Source organism: Myxine glutinosa, chromosome 5, assembly GCF_964187855.1.
Source record: "Myxine glutinosa chromosome 5, kmMyxGlut1.1, whole genome shotgun sequence".
Taxonomy (NCBI): Eukaryota; Metazoa; Chordata; class Myxini; order Myxiniformes; family Myxinidae; genus Myxine; species Myxine glutinosa.
In genome coordinates this window covers 120,440,688-120,460,587 of record NC_136265.1, presented here as the reverse complement: position 1 = coordinate 120,460,587, position 19,900 = coordinate 120,440,688, and the positions used below count along the sequence as shown (strand labels likewise).

The window sequence follows — 19,900 nt, the reverse complement described above, 5'->3', positions numbered from 1 at the left end:
AGCCTGCTGCAATTCACGCACAGAGGTCGGCTGCTGGTCCAAGTGGTCGATTTGACGCGTTAATTCTGCCCATAAGTTCTCTATCGGATTCATATCCGGGGACATGGCAGGCCACTCCATATGCTCAACACCACGGTCAGCAAGAAAGTGTTGGATCATGCGAGCACGATGAGGCCGTGCATTGTCATCTTGGAAGACAAAGTTTCCTCGAAAGGCTGCACGAGCAAATGGAAGCAATGTTTCTTCCAGAATGGCCCTGTACTTGAACTGGTTCAGGTTTCCATTCAGAACAACCAGGTCAGTTTTGCCCCTTCCATGAAAAGCAGCCAAAACGGTCACCCCACCACCTCCAGCTTGGACTCTTGGCACTATACAATCTTTGTTGTAGGCCTCATGCACTTGTCTGCGCACTCGGATGCGGCCATCTTGACGATAGACCAGAAATCTAGACTCGTCACTGAAGATCACGTGATTTCAGTGTCCTGGCTGCCATTGACGGTGTTCTCTGGCCCACTGCAATCGGCGCTGGCGGTGTTGTCTGGTCAGGCGTGGCTTTCTCAGGGGACGCCTGGCACGATAGCCTGCCTGAACCAGTTGTTGGTTGACTAGCCTTCTGGATACAGGCACATTTGTCAGTTGCTGCCACTCAGCCCTAAGCCGATTAGCTGACTTGGTACGGCCATTGCGGACTAACCGGTGCAGCTGGCGATCATCCCTCCTTGTGGTTCTGCGGGGACGTCCTGGCCTCGGTATTGGAGTAGGGACACCCCTCTGAGCATTTCGTTTCAAGATCTTTGACACCTGACCTTGAGTGATGCCATACTGCCGAGCAATAGCACGCTGTTTCATGCCGTAATTTCGTAAAGCCACCACTCCATGACAAACAGCATTGTCAAGTTGACGGACCATCTCCAGAGGAAGTGGCAATAACATTTGGAGATGTGCAGCAGTTGTTTTCCACTAATACAGAATGCAACAACCCTTGTATACCCGACTGAAGCCAATCATCAAATGCACCTGTCCGTACATTTTGCCACGCCACCTGTGATATAATCCTGTTGTTGACTTCTTGCTGCGACAGACAATCAGTGACATGGTTCTTTTAACAAATAAATCACGAAAGTGTAAAAGAAACTCACCAGATTGATATACTGAGTTAAGAAAGTAAACCCAAGTCAAGAAAAAAAAAAAATTCCATATTAAATGCCAAGTCTGTATAACCTGTCTCACGAAGGGGAAAATAATTTACTTTGTCAGTAGAGTTTTTTTCACCTTTGCGTTGATGGTTCGTTTGTTTGGGCTTGTGTTACATATTTATGTGAATGTATGTGAATTACCATTCAGGTCTTTGCTTATCCAGGTGTAATAGATTAAGGGTTGTTGTGGTTGGAGGGTCAGGAGCCCTTCTGCAAAGTGTCCGGAAACGGAAGTGACCGGAAACGGAAGAGAAAAGACACGAGGAAGAAAAAGGACGAGTATTCTTTTTCCTCGCCCGATCCGACGAAAGTGGGGATTGATTGAGCCGTGTGGAAAAGCGGCGTTCCCGAGCCTGTCTGGCGAGAGGAGTTACCGGGACGGATACCTGCCCGGTGGACGTCAAACTGTCGGGTGGCCGTGCACCGACCCAGCGTTGGGCGCCGTTCGCGACACCGTCTAAAAAGACGCGTACGGGTCGCCCGTTGGGGCCTAACACGCCTTGCAAGCGGCGTGGGGTTTGGCTTGCTTTCCCGTACCCGCTTCGCGTGGCCACGAGGGGCTGCAGCCGGGGTGCCTGGTAGTGGTACGATACCTGCCCGGTGGAAACACGTCCACCCGGGGTTCGTTCAACCGCCCGAGTGCGGCTACGCCGACCATCATCTTGGTCAGGAGGGGCCCAGAGACATTGTGCGGGACCGAGACCAAAAGGGGGTTGTGAGTACTCACCGGGACACACATATATAAGATGGCCATCTTAATCATAGGGAATTGATTGTGGATTGAGAATTGTTGATGGTTGTGTATTGTTGATTGCTCGGGGAAAATCTCCGTGGTTGTGTCATTGAAATTGTATGGTATCATTACCATTGGAAATATATCCTTGAATATCAGTTGTCTCTTGGGTGAAATTCATATGGATTGCGTGGCGAAAGCGCATATATAATACAGCTTTCTGGCGAAGTTCCTCTCACGGTCCGGGGGTCACCGAGACCAGGTATTCACCGAGGGGACCACGTAACACTTGTTTAAGGATTTATTTTCGCAATTTTCTTTGAAACATTTTTTTATTATCTTGCTGATGAAACTTTACGCAGAAACAATTGCTGGCAGGATTGGTGTTTATATATTTATTTTATATATATATATTTTCCTTTAAGATCGAGGCTCATGGAAGATCCTTGATCTTGCCATAAACTTGATCAATGTTGATATAAACTGAAAATCCACGTAACGAAAAAAACGTCTTTGGTAATGTAGTGTGGGGATCTCTCCCTCTTTTCCCTCTTTTCCCCATTAAGTTCACTTTCAATTCCCTCACCCCTCTTAACCCCCCTTTTCTCCTCCCTTTGCCCACTTTTCCCCCTTCCCTCTATTCTCCCGTCCTCTATTCTCCCCCAGTTCAGGCCTCCCTCCTCCCCCCCTTCTTTTCTCCCCTCGTAACCTTCCTTTTTCCCCATTCCCCTCCTTTTTCCCCATCAATATATATTGTGTGTATAATCAGCACGCCCATGTTTTGGCCTTTATAAACAATACAAAGCACTGGGTGGTTCATTATTTTGGAGGTTTAAAGAGCCATTGGCACATGATGCAGACGATCGATGTTTATTGAAATCCCAAGAATCCATTTCACGTGAAAGATTTCCACGATTCTTCAAAGCTCTTTGGATTTGTGATCAAACAGGACATTATGCCTTGTTGCGCAATTATGTTGCATTATGCGCTCATTCTGTTCCGATATACTTTGAGCTCACGCTTGTTGTTTCCAATGTAAGAGATGAACAGATTTCTGATTCTTCGAAACGAGATATTTTCATAAAGTGTTGGTAACTTGGCAGCCTCACGATATGCTCTGTAGTTTTAGCATTGTTGGTCAAGGACAGAGAATTGGGGGAAGGATGACGACCATTAATGCACACACGATACCAGAACTCGTTCAGATAATTTTCAAACAGAGAAGCATCTGAAGCCATATCGTGCAATGGAGGTAACACGTGAATTCCATACGGAGTTCTTCCTGATCTTTGGATAAAGTAAATGCAAGTTCAGCGAACCAACACGAATTGAGATAAGCTTGTCGCAAAAAGGCATGTGATGGCGAATGCGACACTACCCAGAAAATAAAAAAATAAATCTTAATAGGGCCTTTGTGTGCATGGCTATGCTGTGCAGTTTTGTTTGTAAAAGAGAACAAATCCTCATCTCATCAGTGGAATCCTCTCATCTCATCAGTGGAATCCTCTCATCCCATCAGTGGAATCCTCTCATCCCATCAGTGGAATCCTCTCATCCCATCAGTGGAATCCTCTCATCTCATCAGTGGAATCCTCTCATCTCATCAGTGGAATCCTCTCATCTCATCAGTGGAATCCTCTCATCTCATCAGTGGAATCCTCTCATCTCATCAGTGGAATCCTCTCATCTCATCAGTGGAATCCTCTCATCTCATCAGTGGAATCCTCTCATCTCATCAGTGGAATCCTCTCATCTCATCAGTGGAATCCTCTCATCTCATCAGTGGAATCCTCTCATCTCATCAGTGGAATCCTCTCATCTCATCAGTGGAATCCTCTCATCTCATCAGTGGAATCCTCTCAACCCATCAGTGGAATCCTCTCAACCCATCAGTGGAATCCTCTCAACCCATCAGTGGAATCCTCTCAACCCATCAGTGGAATCCTCTCAACCCATCAGTGGAATCCTCTCATCTCATCAATGGAATCCTCTCATCTCATCAGTGGAATCCTCTCATCAGTGGAATCCTCTCATCTCATCAGTGGAATCCTCTCATCTCATCAGTGGAATCCTCTCATCTCATCAGTGGAATCCTCTCATCAGTGGAATCCTCATCTCATCAGTGGAATCCTCTCATCTCATCAGTGGAATCCTCTCATCTCATCAGTGGAATCCTCTCATCTCATCAGTGGAATCCTCTCATCTCATCAGTGGAATCCTCTCATCTCATCAGTGGAATCCTCTCATCCCATCAGTGGAATCCTCTCATCTCATCAGTGGAATCCTCTCATCTCATCAGTGGAATCCTCTCATCTCATCAGTGGAATCCTCTCATCTCATCAGTGGAATCCTCTCATCTCATCAGTGGAATCCTCTCATCTCATCAGTGGAATCCTCTCATCTCATCAGTGGAATCCTCTCATCTCATCAGTGGAATCCTCTCATCTCATCAGTGGAATCCTCTCATCTCATCAGTGGAATCCTCTCATCCCATCAGTGGAATCCTCTCATCCCATCAGTGGAATCCTCTCATCCCATCAGTGGAATCCTCTCATCCCATCAGTGGAATCCTCTCATCCCATCAGTGGAATCCTCTCATCCCATCAGTGGAATCCTCTCATCCCATCAGTGGAATCCTCATCTCATCAGTGGAATCCTCTCATCTCATCAGTGGAATCCTCTCATCCCATCAGTGGAATCCTCTCATCCCATCAGTGGAATCCTCTCATCCCATCAGTGGAATCCACTCATCCCATCAGTGGAATCCTCTCATCTCATCAGTGGAATCCTCTCATATCAATGGAATCTTCTCATCTCATCAATGGAATCTTCTCATATCATCAATGGAATCTTCTCATCTCATCAATGGAATCTTCTCATCAAAAGAATCCTGTCATATCATCAATGGAATCCTCTCATCTGCTCTCCCAGCGGAGGCTGGAGAACTCCAAGGCAGTGTCCTGGGTCCAGTCATGTTCTTCGTATCTATAATTTACGTCTCCAATGCTTTGGAAAACTTTATTTCCATCTTCACATGTGACGCCATGTTGTACTGTACAATTCCACATCCCACCTACAGGTCGTTGGTGACTGCTTCCCTCCTTTCTGACCTGGAAAGGATCAGCTATTGGTCCAACGCTTGGAACACGTCTTTTGATCCAGGAAAATGTCACATTCTCATGCTGTCTCTTTGAAAGAGTTTTTAAATGAACCACCGGTTATATTTCGATAATCCACTACTGGAAGAAATTCGGTCTCTTGAACTTCTCATCTCATCAACAATGACCTCTCCTGGGTAGTCTCTCTCTCGCTCTCGCTCTCGCTCTCTCGCTCTCTCACTGTGTGTGTGTATGTATGTATATATATATATATATATATATTGTTGCGGATAAGATGTTAATTTGCCGAGCAGATGGCGCCGCGGCCCAAACCGTTTTTACAATGACTAAGACCCGATTCCTTAAACGTGGGCCAAATCGTGCCACAGATATTCAATGGGGAAAAGACAAAGGCGACACGGATGTGAAGAAGAGGAAGACAGAAGTAGGGAATACGAATATAATTTACTTGCTATTTACAACCAAAAGTAACCAAGGAGAAGGAAGGATAATAAAATAAAGACAGACAGAGGGACGGACCAGAAGGACACAGTGAAACTTAGCTTACCTATGCAGTCTTACTTAACCCAGGACAGAACAAACAAAGACGGACTCACACGAATGGGGAATGGAGGCAGGAACGATTGGCTGGACCGGGAGGAAGGTTCAGCTCGGACCAGAGGACGGCCGGGCCGGGAGGGAGCAGCCGCCACCCTTCCTCAACAGCAACCTGCCGTCAACGCTCAAGCTGCGGCGGTCAAAGCTGCGATGGTTCAAAGCTGCTGTGGTTCAAGCTCTGGTGGTTCAAACTGCTGCCGTGGGGACGTCGTGTGCTTTCTCAGGACTCCTTTTCATCACTCCTCCTTTTTTATGGCCGAGGCCTTTTTTATTATAAAAAAGGTAAAAAAACACGCTCAAAAGACAATCAATAAACCCATCACCATCACCACCACACAAGAACCCAGGAAAATCAAAAACCAAGAAATCAAAAGCCAAGAAACAAGATATCAAACAATAAATATGAACTCAAAGAGAGAAAGCAAACCAAAAGATCAAGAAACGAAAGAAAACAAGGTTCAAAGACCAAAATGTAAATCAAATCAAATTCAATAAACCATAAATCATAAAAACCAAAGTCCATCATCCCTAGCCCAAACCCCCAAAAACCCCTCTCCCACCCCAGGCAGCAGACACCTAACTCTAACTAACCAAAGGGGAGGGAGAAAGGAAAGAAGACCCTATCCCCCCTCCAACCCCCCCGAAACCAACCAAAGAAGGGACACCTTAAAACAATAAGGGTCAAGGGGCCTTTTTTCCTTTGCATACCGAAATCAACAACCGGCTGCTAACCGCAGCCGGGAACATGCAGCCACAAACACGTTGAGGGCTCGACCCACCGCTGGAAATAATAATGAAAGAAAATAAAAATCAAACCAAGGCAAAATCAAGATCAAACAAAAGGAAACACAACTGCCCCCACCCTCCCCAGACCGCCCCCGGGAGGGCCCACCCGGAAGATGCACCACAAGGAAGGCCATGGCTCCCTGAGCTGCCCACGAGGCATGAGTGTCCCAATGAGAATCACCGCCCGACAGGGCCCGCAAGCACACCTGCCGGAGCACCCCCAACCTTTCCAAGCCCGGGCGGCAAGCTCGGTCAGGGACTACGGCTGCACATGACTGTCGCCCGCACATTTGGAAGTAACCTCCCGCGGGACCCCCCCCTTCACCACGGAAAAGCCTGGCCGTATTCTCCGCTCCAGGGAGGGCTTTACGACACACCTGACGCATCGTTGCGGCCAGCACCCCGCCCCGTCGCCCGCAGGCTATCGCCAAGCCTGTACCTTTGGAGGCAGGATTGGACCATGCCCCATATCTGCCCAGGATCCAACCATACCCTGGTATGGAAACCTCTGGTTCTCGCTCGCCACAAGACGGTCTTGATTATACAGACCGTTCTCCAGGCCTGCCTCCATTTGCGGACAGGCACTGGTTGTGGTAGGAGCCCGCTAAACGCAAAGACCCCCAACCTGGTCACCTCATCAGTGGAATCCTCTCATCTCATCAGTGGAATCCTCTCATCTCATCAGTGGAATCCTCTCTGACCCGGGCTGACCATCACCAGCCAAGGCACATAGCATTCGAGGAGGCCAGCCGCAAGCGACCAGACCCCCTCGGCGACAGGGCAGTCCCAAAGGACATGCCTGACGGTTTCGTCCCCTGTACATCCGGGTCGGGGACACTGGACCGACACGTTCAGGTCCCTCTGGAACTGAAACACCCGGACCGGAAGACACTCATGGGCGGCTTGCCACGCGACGTCCTTCTGGTCGTTGGCGAGACAGCGAGCCGAAACGTTCTCCCAAACCTTTCTCGCCGTACATTCTGCGAGAGGCCTTCCGCAAAGGATACGCACCTCACGCAGCACCTCCCCTGGGCGCAAGTGATCCAGGACCCGCGACAACTGCCAACCGATGGGCCGACAGGTCAACAGGCCCTGCTCCCGGGCGAACCCCTCAAACATCCGGAAATGCCCCGGACACGACCTGTAAAAAGGCCGAGACAGCGGGAGGGACCGCCCTTCCAACCGCGCGACGGACGGCCCCAGAAAGAAGAACAGAAAGTTCCGCGCCAGCCGGCGACCCGTGTCCTCAGACACGAATAACTCCATGAGAGTACACGCAAACGCAGACATACATACAAACACCGGGCAGGGGACACCCTTCCCACCCAAGGACGGGCTCATCTTCACAACCCTCCTACTCCTGCGCTCTGCTCGGGTACCCCAGAAGAAAGTGAAAATTATTCTTTCTAGAGCCCGTCCCACCGCAGGAGGAGGTGGGGAGATTTTCGCCAAATACAACAACTTACCGATCAAAACATTCTTGATAACTAAATTTCGCCCCTCCATGGTTAGGCGACGAGACCGCCAAGAAGCGACCTCCAATTCCAATCCCCCAATGACCGTTCGCCAGTTCTCAGCGGCCACGCCGCCTGGGTCAAAGCAGACCCCGAGGATCTTTAATCGATCTTTCCGCTCCGTGTACGGGCAAGGGGGGCCGGAGCCCGTCCTGTGCCGACCAAAGTGCATGACCTCACTCTTCTGAGGATTGATTTTAGAAGAGGAGGCCAACCCAAAACGCTCGCAGAGACCCACCAGTCTGCACATGGCGACTGCATCGGTGACAAACACCGACACGTCGTCCATGTACAGACTCACCTTTAGGCGCTCCCCATGGGTTCCGGGAATCCACAACCCAGGGAAGGATGGGTCCGCTCGCAGTGCACAAGCAAACGGTTCAATACAAAGGGCAAAAAGGACTGGTGACATTGGGCAGCCCTGCCTGACCCCAGAAGCGACTGGGAAGGCTCCCGAAAGGTGTCCGTTGACCAAAACGCAGGCTTCAACGTCCCTATACATCAGGTCTACCCAATGCATCAAATTTGGCCCAAAGCCAAAACGGTCCAAAACGGCCATCATGTATTCATGTGACACTCTGTCGAAAGCCTTCTCCTGGTCCAAACTGACTATGCTCAGTGGGAGGCCTCTCTCCTCCGCTAGCTGGATCGCCTCTCGAACCAGGCCCAGGCTGTCGGACACTCTGCGTCCCGGAACAGCACAAGTCTGGTCCGGGTGCACGAGGTCCACCATGACACCGTGCACCCTCTTAGACAGCACCTTTGTTAGTATCTTGTAGTCGACATTCAACAAAGTGATCGGGCGCCAGTTGGACAGATCCTCCCGATCACCCTTCTTGTGCACGAGGTTTACGACGCCCCGGCGCATCGAATCTGGAAGCCTCGCAGAGGTGGCTAGCTCCCTCACTACCTGCAGATAATCCTCGCCAAGGACGTGCCAAAGGCGGCGATAAAACTCCACAGGCAGGCCGTCGTCACCCGGGGTTTTATTCGCGGCCAAATCCCTAACAGCGGAGGTCAATTCCTCCAGGCTCACCGGCTCCTCCAATCGCTCCCGCTGTTCGGGGCTCAGATGATTCCTCAGATGGCCGAGAACGTCGGCCATCTGGATTTGGTCAACCGGTCGTTTTTCAAAAAGCCTGGAGTAATAGTCCTCCACTGCTTCAGTAATTTGGTCCGGATCCGAAACACGGCCTCCCCCCACATTAACCTGGGCCAAGTCGCCCCTCTGCCTGGCACATCGTTGGAAGAAAAATCTGGTACACCTTTCGTTCCCCTCCAATGCCTGCACCTTGCTCCGGAAGATGACGGCCCTCGCCCTGGCTTCGAGGAGGCAAAAAAGCTTCCCCTTCACCCGGCGGATTTTCCCCGACACGTCCCTCCCTTCGCAAAGTTTCTTATGCAGGCGCTGGAGGTATGCCTGCATGCGCTTCAAACGCTCTCGTTTCCCCGCGGCCCTCATTCGCCCGGCCGTACGGAAAAACCCTATGGTCCTACGTTTCACCTCCTCCCACCAGGCTGCCGAGGTAGGGAAGAGGCACCTAACCGTTTCCCACTCCCTATACTTCCGAACGTAGGCACGCACTAAACTGTCATCCTGCAAAAGGCGACAGTTAAGCTTCCAGAGTCCAGAGCGACGGGGACGCACCCCATTTAATTCAATACCCAGAGACAAACGACAGTGATCTGAAAATGCCACCGCGTGAAGTACCAGGTCCGGGTCGCCAAAATTTGGTGTCAAAAGGATGTAATCAAGCCTAGCCCGACTGGTACCAGCCGCATCGGTCCAGGTGACCTCATTCCTTTCCGCACCCGTGTCCCTCAACCTAAGATCCTGAACAAGCCCTTTAAGGGCCCGCACCGATGGCCCCAGGGGCAACCTGTCCAATCTTATATTAAAATCTCCCCCGACGATCACGGGGCCAGAGGTGGAGAGGAGGGGCCCCAACTGGCGCAGGAGCTCCACTCTTCCTTCCCCCGTCGTTGGAGCGTACACGTTGACCAGGGTCAGTGGGGTCGAGGACACCACCACCCTGAGCACGGCCAATCGCCCCGGGATAATTTCTTCTAAACTAAGGACCTCGACATTCGGGCTCTTAATAAGGAACCCTAATCCTGCCGCCCTGTTAGTGTAGCTGCCGGACCAATACGACTCTCCGTACCGCCAATTTGCACGGAGGTATCCATACTCACCGTGCGGAATATGGCATTCCTGCAACAGGCAGACATCCCATTCAAAATTGCGCAGTTCTTCAAAAATAGCGATCCTCCGGACCGTGGTACGGACTCCCCGTACATTTAAACTCGTTAGTTTAAAGCTCATAGGTGTTAGTGTATTAATCACCAACACGAGTGCAAACCACGAAAGGGGAGTCATAGGACTTATGAAGCTCCTCCCTCCTTGCCAAGACACGACGAGCCACCATTCTTCCTCCCCCTGCGGTTCTTCCCGCAGCCGGGAGCCACGAGGGTGCCCGGGAGCCAGTCCCCATCTATGCAGACATTCTCCCCGGGTAGGAGGGAGAGGTCCTCCTCCTCGGGGGTCAAATAAATTACCCCCCCTCGCCCGCCACCCGGGGAAGAAAGCCACCAGTCCTCCGCGAGCAAACCCTCCTTGAGGCCCATGGCCACAGCTGCCCCCGGAGGAGGGGTAAGGTCAACGGATGGGGAACGACTCATGGGGGAACGGGAACGTGAGCGTTCAGGGGAAGACGGCATTCGGGCCCTCCCCCGGAGACCTGCTGCGGCCAACCCCGACTGCGCCCCACCCCTACCACGAGCAGGCGATCCCCCAGGCCTGGATGGGTCGCTTGATGCACGGGGGGCTCTGCGCCCCACAGGGGTTTTCTTCTTTGACGTTCTTGTGTTCTTTCCCTGTGGGGCTTTGCCCAGAGGAGCTTTTCCTTTGTCCTGGCCCCTCCTCCGACGCTTCTTCTCGATCCATTGTCCAGGGTCACTTTGCTCATAGCCGGAGGAGGAGCCATCACTTCCAGCCTCCGGCAGCGGGGTTTCTGGCACCGAGGATGTTTCTTCTGACCCCGCCACCGGAGCCACCATTCCTCGTGCCTCCTCCCCTCCCACCGCAGTGGGCCCGACACCCGGCGAAGCCACATCCAGGTCCTGATCTAACCCTCCCTCCTCCATGTTCTCCTTTCCCTCCACCTCCCTCCCTTTACTTTCTACGGGGCGGGGGGCTGACACACACACAAACACATTAGTCCCCCCCCCCCCGACCCCCGATGCAATACCCTCCCCTGTCCCTTGGGCAAACCCCTCCCCCACCCCTTGGGCAACCCCCTCCCCCACCCCTTGGGCAACCCCCTCCCCAGCCCCTTGGACAACCCCCTCCCCAGCCCCTTGGACAACCCCCTCCCCAGCCCCTTGGACAACCCCCTCCCCAGCCCCTTGGACAACCCCCTCCCCAGCCCCTTGGACAACCCCCTCCCCAGCCCCTTGGACAACCCCCTCCCCCACCCCTTGGGCAACCCCCTCCCCCACCCCTTGGGCAACCCCCTCCCGCACCCCTTGGGCAACCCCCTCCCCCACCCCTTGGGCAACCCCCTCCCCCACCCCTTGGGCAACCCCTTCCCCTATCCCTTGGGCAACCCCCTCCCCAGCCCCTTGGGCAACCCCCTCCCCAGCCCCTTGGGCAACCCCCTCCCCAGCCCCTTGGGCAACCCCCTCCCCAGCCCCTTGGGCAACCCCCTCCCCCACCCCTTGAGCGACCCCCTCCCCCACCCCTTGGGCAACACCCCCCCTAGTCCCTGGAGGCACACCGTCCCCTTTTCCTGTCCCTGGGAGCACACCGTCCCCTGTCCCTTGGGCAACACCCCCACTCCCGCCCGCAGCAGCACGCATCTTGCTCGCGTAACTCTGCGGGCAGGAGCGGAAAGTGTGCCCCGGCGCACCGCAGAGGTTGCACCGCACCGCTTGGGTGCAGCGCTCCCTCAAATGTCCCAACTCGCCACACTGGGTGCAGATACTCGCTGTACACCCAGTAATCAAGTGGCCAAGTTGACCGCATCGGCGGCATAATTTCGGCTGTCCCGCGTAAAAGACTTGGCCTCGGTCCATCCCAACCATAATTCCATTAGGGATATGGGTGGCCGTGCCGTCCTGCCTCGTCCGCAGCTTTACCCGGAACTGCCGAGAACCGGTCCAAATACCGAGGCTGTTCCGGACGAGCCGTACTGGGCCTCGGATGTCCGCGTATCGACTGAGCCAAACCTTGACATCATAGTCACTCACGCCTTCGTTGTACAGGTGGACGGTCACGACTCTCTCCTGTGTTTCTGAGAGAGCCTCGACCGCCCAGTCTGCCAGTTTCCCAGCAGACCGAGCGGTAGCCCACCGGCGCCAGAACTCGGCAAGTCCCTGCCCTGTTTGAAAGGACACGTCGAAGCCACGGGCGAGGGAGATCAGGCAGAAAAAGTCAACAGCCTTGAACCCCAGCACACCCAACAATACATCTCTACCAAATCTATCTCCGGCCGGCACACTGCAATCCACATCAACCAACCGAAACCGGACACAATTATGGCGCCTGCTCGCCATGCCGGGGTTCTAGGAGGGGCAGAGGACAACACTCGGGGTGGGGGGGGGGGGGGAGGGAGGGACGGGAGACGAAGGGGGGCACAAGACTCCCCCCTGTCTGGTGGGCAACGCCCCCCAAACAGGAGGAAGATGGGGGAAAGCAGGGAGGGAAAAGACGAACGAAAATGCAGGACAAACAAGCAATAATCAAAGCAATAAGTAAATAATAAGAAATAAATGCAAACACAGCAAAACACAGGAAACGAAATCACCGGCAGAGGAGAACAGAACTGGTTCACTCGTGCCGACGCATCCACTCCACAGCACCAAACGAACATGGTGGAACACTCAAACACCCACCTTTATACCCTTCACCACTCACCAACAAAATACACCAGATCATTCACACACACACACACACACACACACACACACACACACACACACACACACACACACACACACACACACACACACACACACACACACACACACTAACCTTAACACCAACCAACCAACCACCTACCCTTACAACATACACCACTCAACATACAAAAACACACACTCATGCAAAAATTCATTCATGCAAAAACACACACCCTCACCCACTCACTCATACACACAAAATAAGAAATAATAGTAAAAAAATAAAATAAAATAAATACCACACAACCAACCTACACCGTTCGACGTGCCTCCATAAACTTCCTCCATATCCAAAATGAGCCTTTCAAGGCAACCTGGGCCACCTTGTCACACATCCTCCTTCTTTCTGTCCCACACAATCCCAGCCTAGCAAGAAATACAGAAAAGGAATTGCCAATATACCCTCTACACCCCACCTCAAATGGCTGACACGAAACTCGCCAACCCTTCCCTCGGCACTCTGCCTCCAGCTCACTGTATTTTCCTCTCTTCCTCTCGTGCACCTCCTCCATGTTCTCTTCCCAAGGTACCGACAATTCCCCTAAGATGACCTGTCTTGTTGCACCTGACCAAATGACAATATCAGGCCGCAACCTTGTCACACAGATCTCCTCTGGGAATACCAATTTTGGCTTTAGGTCTGCCACCACCTGCCAATCACAAGCATCTGACAGCCCTCTTGCTTTCCACCTCCTCCTCTTTCCTCCTTCTTTCCTCCATATATATATATAGATATGTGTATATATATATATATATTGTTGCTGATCTCAGATTACGGCACTCCCCTTACCGAGGGGGGTTTAATCCCCTCGTCTTTTAAGCTGGCCGTCCGAGTGCTAGAAGATATCGCGCTCCTTTGCGGGGTTGAGGTTGACCAGGGTGACTGGTCAATGGAGTCCCAGATACCTTCGCCAACCCCTCCGCAAAGCAGGACGATACTTCTGCTTGAGCCACGGACAAGATGGAAGATTGCCGAGCGGTTTAGCAATCCGAGGCTTGAGCCGTTAGCAAAAAGACTAACCCGATTCTGAGCGGTTCCTATATCGTGCCACCGATATTCAATGGGGAAAAGACTAAAGCGACCGGATGAGAGGAACCAAAGAATAAGAAGGGTAAAGGAAGAACAAATATGGTTTATTAACTCTGTAAAAGAGTTAACTATTAACAACCACGGTCCCCGAAAAAGGCCAACCCCCGCTTGCGGGGAAAAATGGCCTCTAAAGGTGTTTTTTTTTTTTTATGTAAAAGAGGAAACGAAAGAAGGGAATATGCCGAAGAGGAAATAAAAGGACATAGGGCAACCTTAGACACTCTTGTATAACACGCCCACGACAAACAGACAGACTCGCACGAAAGGTAGCTGGTAGGGGAGGAAGGTCCAGGCAGATGGTTCCAGGCGATGGGATGGTCCAGGCTCCGGGTCTGCGGGCGAAGAACGGCTGGCAGCTTAACGCGCGACCGGACCTTACAAACGTGAGGGGCTGGAATGCGCATACGTACAGCGTGCCGAACGCTCTCAAAACCACGGCAGTTCGTATCGAAAAACGATCGCCCCAAACGATCCTCCGCGCAATGTTCTTATGTTCGCCGCCTCTGCGCTGTTCTCTCGCATCTGCTGATCTCCCCCGCATCTGCTCTCTCGTTCATCTCCCATTCATCTCCGTAAAAAGGCTTCGCGCTCGTGCCTTTATTAGAAGCCTCGCGTATTAAGCCGCGTCCGCTTTGCTCCGCCGACCGGTGAACACACCTCGGCCCGGATTGGTCACGAGGGTTCATCAGTACTTCCCCTTGTGACGCGTTGATGGGGCCACGCCTGTGTTCCTGGCCGCTCCTCCCTTTTTCTTCCACTCTGACCGTGTGCGTAATGGCGGCGGCAGGAACAAACCAAAAGGGAGCGACGTTGCTGGCAATGGCGGCTTGGGGCGAGCTTTAGCTCCAAGGCAGCGAACGCTGCAATACGGCTACTGGCACTTTAGAGAGAGAGAGAGAGAGATTGGGGATAATTGAAGGGGCCTAAGTTATTTGATTAATACAACGCAGATTCAACTATTGGAAACAGATCCTTACCTGAAACACATGCTAATGAAATAACTAAAGAAGAATCTATGGTGTCCTACGTGTTGCAATATGACCTAACTAGGGTGCGACCTTTACAAAGGGGGATATTTACAAGAATTATTATTTTACAAAGTGAAGGTTCTAAAAACCGTAACTATATATATATATATATATATATATATATATATATATATATATATATATATATATATATATATATATATATATATATATATATATCAAGGCTGGCTTTCAAAGCCTGTCTCAGACTGGGCAACCTCCCTCTTGACATATTTTGGTAAATCTGAAGTTCTTGTAGCCTACAAGGCCTTCGTCTGTAACTCGATGGAGTACTTCTCTCTCCTCTGGGCCAGTGTCTCAGCTTCACATCCATCTGCATGATCCATAGCTCCCAACTGTGGAATCCATAGCTCTCATCATTGGAATCTCCCACAAAAAGAGCAGCTCTTTCATTGCGGACAGCTTGGTGGCCTGTTTTCTATCACCTCTTAGGTCTTGCTCCCTCTGCTCTTTTCATCCCTCCATCCCTCCCCAATTTCTCGAGGTTGCAGGTCTGCCACACCCTGTCTTGCGAAACTCCAAATATTCCGGCTCACTGATCACCTCCAATGCTTCTTCTTCCCCAACTTGTGGAATCTCCTTCCTCAGTCTGTTCATTCCCACTCTTTCCTTCAAAGCTTTAAGCTAACAGCATACCAGCACCTCATCTCATCCACCATCTCTACCAGTGATCTCTTCTGTCCTCAATAACCCTCCTCAATTTATTTCCATCCATATGCATGTTGCTATGTCTCCTTCCCTCTACTCTCTTTCCTCCTGTTTATCCTCTGGTTGCTTCCACATGTTGTCTCACTCCCCCCTATCAGAGTGTTACCTTCTACACTCTGTAGCGTCACTCTTCCATGATACTCATCTTTGTAGAAAATATAAAATTTGTATTAGCAGTATACTACTTCAGATATATCTCATCTGCCATTGCGGTTTGTAGGACATTGTCACCTTTGGTGACCTTGTGCTAATTGTAGATTAGACACCATTCTATGAATTTGATTATTCTTGGAAATATTGTCCTTGTTAATGTGTTATGTTACTCTTCCTTTTCTCCCCCAGACTTTGCCCCCTCCCCAGCCTTGTGTCCTTTCACCTCCTCCTCTTCGGGTTTCCCCATTACCAGCAAGCCAAGGCCCCCCCACACCACCCCACAGCCAGGTATGGATTCTGGTTGGTTTTTTTGCCTTTGCTTTAATTATTACCTTTGCCACCTCTGCCTCCCGGTGTGTACCCTGGTTAGAATAGGTACACCGTATCCCTGCGTGTCGTAAGAGGCGACTAAGAGGGTTGGCGAGGAAGGGCATCCGGCCATAAAAACATTGCCTCAAAAACAGAACCATGACAATTATTACAACTACATATGGGCAGGGTACAGCCCGAAGTGGAGATCGGTTTCTGAGGTTTGGGACATGGAATGTAGGGACAATGACAGGGAGATCAGGAGAAGTGGTGGAAGTATTGGTCAGAAGAAGAGTGGACATATGTTGTGTGCAAGAGACGAGATGGAAGGGAAGTGGTGTGAGAATGGCGAAGGGTAGGCAGGGACAGAAATACAAGTTTGTGGTGCAAGGGTGCCCGGATGGCGTGAATGGTGTTTGTGTCCTGTTTTCTGAGGAGTTTGTAGACAGTGTGGTGAGTGTGACGAGAGTGAGTGATAGGTTGATGATGGTGAAAATGATGATTGGAAAGCTCTTGGTGAACGTCATCTCGGGATATGCTCCGCAGGTTGGCCAGAGCGATGAAGAGAAGGACAAGTTCTGGTGTGCGATAGTGAAGCTGATGGAAAACGTGAAAGATGAGGAAGTTGTTTTGGTAGGAGGAGACCTAAATGGACATGTGGGAAGGAGTATGGACGGTTTTGAGGGAGTTCATGGGGGTTACGGATATGGTGTGAGAAATGGAGAAGGTGAAAGGATTTTGGAGTTTGCTGATGGAGCTGATTTGTTGATTTGTAATATTCAGTTCCAGAAGAGGATAATAAGCTTGTTACATACACGTCAGGTGGGTCGACGACAACCGTTGACTATCTGATGGTGCGTAGGCGAGATAGGGGGCACCTCCGGGACACAAAGGTGATCCCGGGGGAGGAGGCTGTTTCACAGCACCACTTGGTTGTCTGCGACATAAGGGTGAAAGGTGCGAGGAGAGCTCGGTGGGTGAAGTACCAACCAAGAATGAAGGTGTGGAGGTTGAAAGAGGTGACAGTAAGGGAGGCATTAAAAGAGAGGCTGAGTAGGGTAGAGGATGATGTGGTTGAGCTTGAACGTGGTTGGATGTCAATGAAAGATAGTCTGTTGGGAGCCGTTGGTGAGGTATGTGGATGAACAAAAGGACCACCGAGGCACTCGGAAACATGGTGGTGGGATGATGAAGTTGGAAAGACGATTGGCGAGAAGAGGAAGAAGTTCAAGGACTGGCAGAAGGCGAAGGGCACGGGAGCAGAAAAAGCAGAGCATGAAAGTTATAAGGCAACCAAGAAGGCTGCAAAGAAAGAGGTAGCAAAGGCGCAGGAGACATGTAGGAAAATGCTCGGAGAACGCTTGGATTCGGAAGAGGGTCAGAGAGCGGTATTCAGGATTGCAAAGCAGATAGCGAAAGAGAGGTGTGATGTGATGGGGGTGAGTTGCTTGAAGGATGAAGTGGGACAAATCGTTGTGGACACAGATGGAATTAAAGGGAGATGGAAAAGATGTATGGAAATGCTGTTGAATACAGAGAATGAATGGGATGGCAACATAGAGAGTAACCCAGTTTTAGGACCGGCAGAGAAGATAACTGAGAAGGAAGTTGAGGAAGCGATAAAAGCAATGAAGAGTAGAAAAGAGGGAGGGCCGACGGGAGTTGTGGGAGATATGTTGAAGGCAGCAGGAAGTTGGGGTGTGAAGAGAATGACAGAGATCTGCAATCTGGTGGTGAAAGAAGGCCGCATTCCAGTGGATTGGGAACTGAGTACCCTCGTCCCTCTAAACAAGGGGAAAGGTGACCCTCTGGAGTGTGGCTCGTACTGAGCGATAAACTTATTGGAGCATGGAATGAAGGTATTGGAAAGGGTGTTGGAGAGGAGGATAAGGAAGAAGGTGAAGATCGATGAAATGCAGTTTGGATTGATGCCAGGAAGAGGAACGACAGACGCGCTCTTTATTGTAAGGCAGTTGCAGGAGAAGTACACGGAGAAGAGGAAGAAGTTGTTTCTTGGGTTTGTTGATCTGGAGAAAGCATTCGATGGGGTTCCACGCGAAGTATTGACATGGGCAATGAGGAAGTTAGGAGTGGAGGAATGGTTGATCAGAGTGGTGATGGCAATGTACAAAAGAGCGCGCACAGCTGTAAGGACGAAGGACGGGAACAGTGGTGAGTTTGAGGTGAAGGTGGGAGTGCATCAGGGGTCGGTACTAAGTCCACTACTATTTGTAGCTGTGATGGATGTGCTGGCTCAGAACATAAAGGAGGGTTTACCATGGGAGTTGTTGTATGCAGATGATCTGGTGTTGATTGCGGAAAGTATGGATGGACTGAAGGAAAAGATGAACAAGTGGAAGGAATGTATGGAGACAAAAGGTCTGAATGTGAATATAGGAAAGACGAAGGTGATGGCAAGTGGTAAAACATGTGGTGAGGTGGAAAGAACTGGGAAGTGGCCATGTGCTGTGTGCAGGAAGGGTGTCGGAGTGAACTCCATTCAATGTACAATGTGCGCTGAGTGGGTTCATCAAAAATGTAGTGGTTTGAGAGGGTCATTAACCAGTGTGGCAGCTACATTCAAGTGGAAGGTGTGCACAGAGGGAGCTGCACATGGAGGAAATGTTGAGTTGGATCTTGGTGATGGCGTGAAGCTGGAACGTGTGAAAACATTTTGCTACCTCGGAGACATGCTGAATGGAGAAGGTGGATCAGACTCGGCAACGGTTGCTAGAGTGAGATGTGCATGGAAGAAGTTTCGGGAACTGAGTGGTGTGCTGATGAGGAGGGGAGTGTCGTTGAAGCTGAAGGGAAAGGTGTATGCTGCATGTGTGAGAAGTGTTATGATTTATGGGAGCGAGACATGGGTCATGAATGTAGAGCAGCAACGAAGGATGGAAAGGGTGGAAATGCGAATGGTTCGGTGGATATGCGGAGTATCTTTGAGAGAGAGGAAGACAAATGATGAATTGCGAAAGATGATGGGAATAGAGCCTGTGATTGAGGCTGTGAAGAGGAACAGGTTGAGATGGTTTGGTCATGTGTTGAGGAAGGATGAAAGTGACTGGTTGAGAAGAGTGATGGAAATGAATGTAGAAGGAAGTAGAGGACGGGGAAGACCGAGAAAGACTTGGCTAAAGATGGTGGAAGAAGAAATGCGGGCAAGGGGCTTAACAAGGAGAGTTGCAGAAAATAGGGCAAAATGGAGAAGATTGTCATGGGGACCGCAAGGCTAACCCCCGCTCTAGCAGGGAAAACGGCCTTTAAAATGCATGTTGTTGTTGTTGTTGTTGCCAGCGAAGAGGGACTGAGGTTATGTTTTCACCCCTGCCTGTTTGTCTGTGAGCAGGATATCTCAGAAATGTATGGACCGATTCAGATGAAACTTGTTAGACACGTTGGTTGTATGACAAAGGACCAATTTATTACATATTGGTGAAGATGTTGATTCGGGCACGAGAAAATTTGAAAGTGATTCTTCATCATTGTGTGATGGGGCAAAAACCACGATATATGTCATGCTATCTCAAACAGTTTTGGACGGATTATGACAAAAGTAGATGGATAAGTTGGTTAGGTGACAAGAACAAGCCGATTAGATTTTGGTTCAGATCCAGATCCAGATCCAGCCTATCAGTGGATACAACACGTAAACTGTTCAGCCTGGCGGAGGTTTAATCTCTACCG

The 19,900-nt window shown here is 50.7% G+C and overlaps 1 protein-coding gene across 14 annotated transcripts in view; it reads left to right on the top strand.

Annotated features, from left to right (window-relative positions):
• LOC137427170 (homeobox protein PKNOX2) overlaps window positions 1-19,900 on the top strand; it is a 57,601-nt gene that overhangs the window by 22,175 nt on the left and 15,526 nt on the right. For all 14 annotated transcript variants that reach the window (XM_078778614.1, XM_068116402.1, XM_078778613.1 and 11 more), the window contains one exon: window positions 16,094-16,192. In XM_078778614.1, coding sequence (XP_078634740.1) covers window positions 16,094-16,192 — 99 coding nt within the window. The remainder of the gene's footprint in view (window positions 1-16,093; window positions 16,193-19,900) is intronic.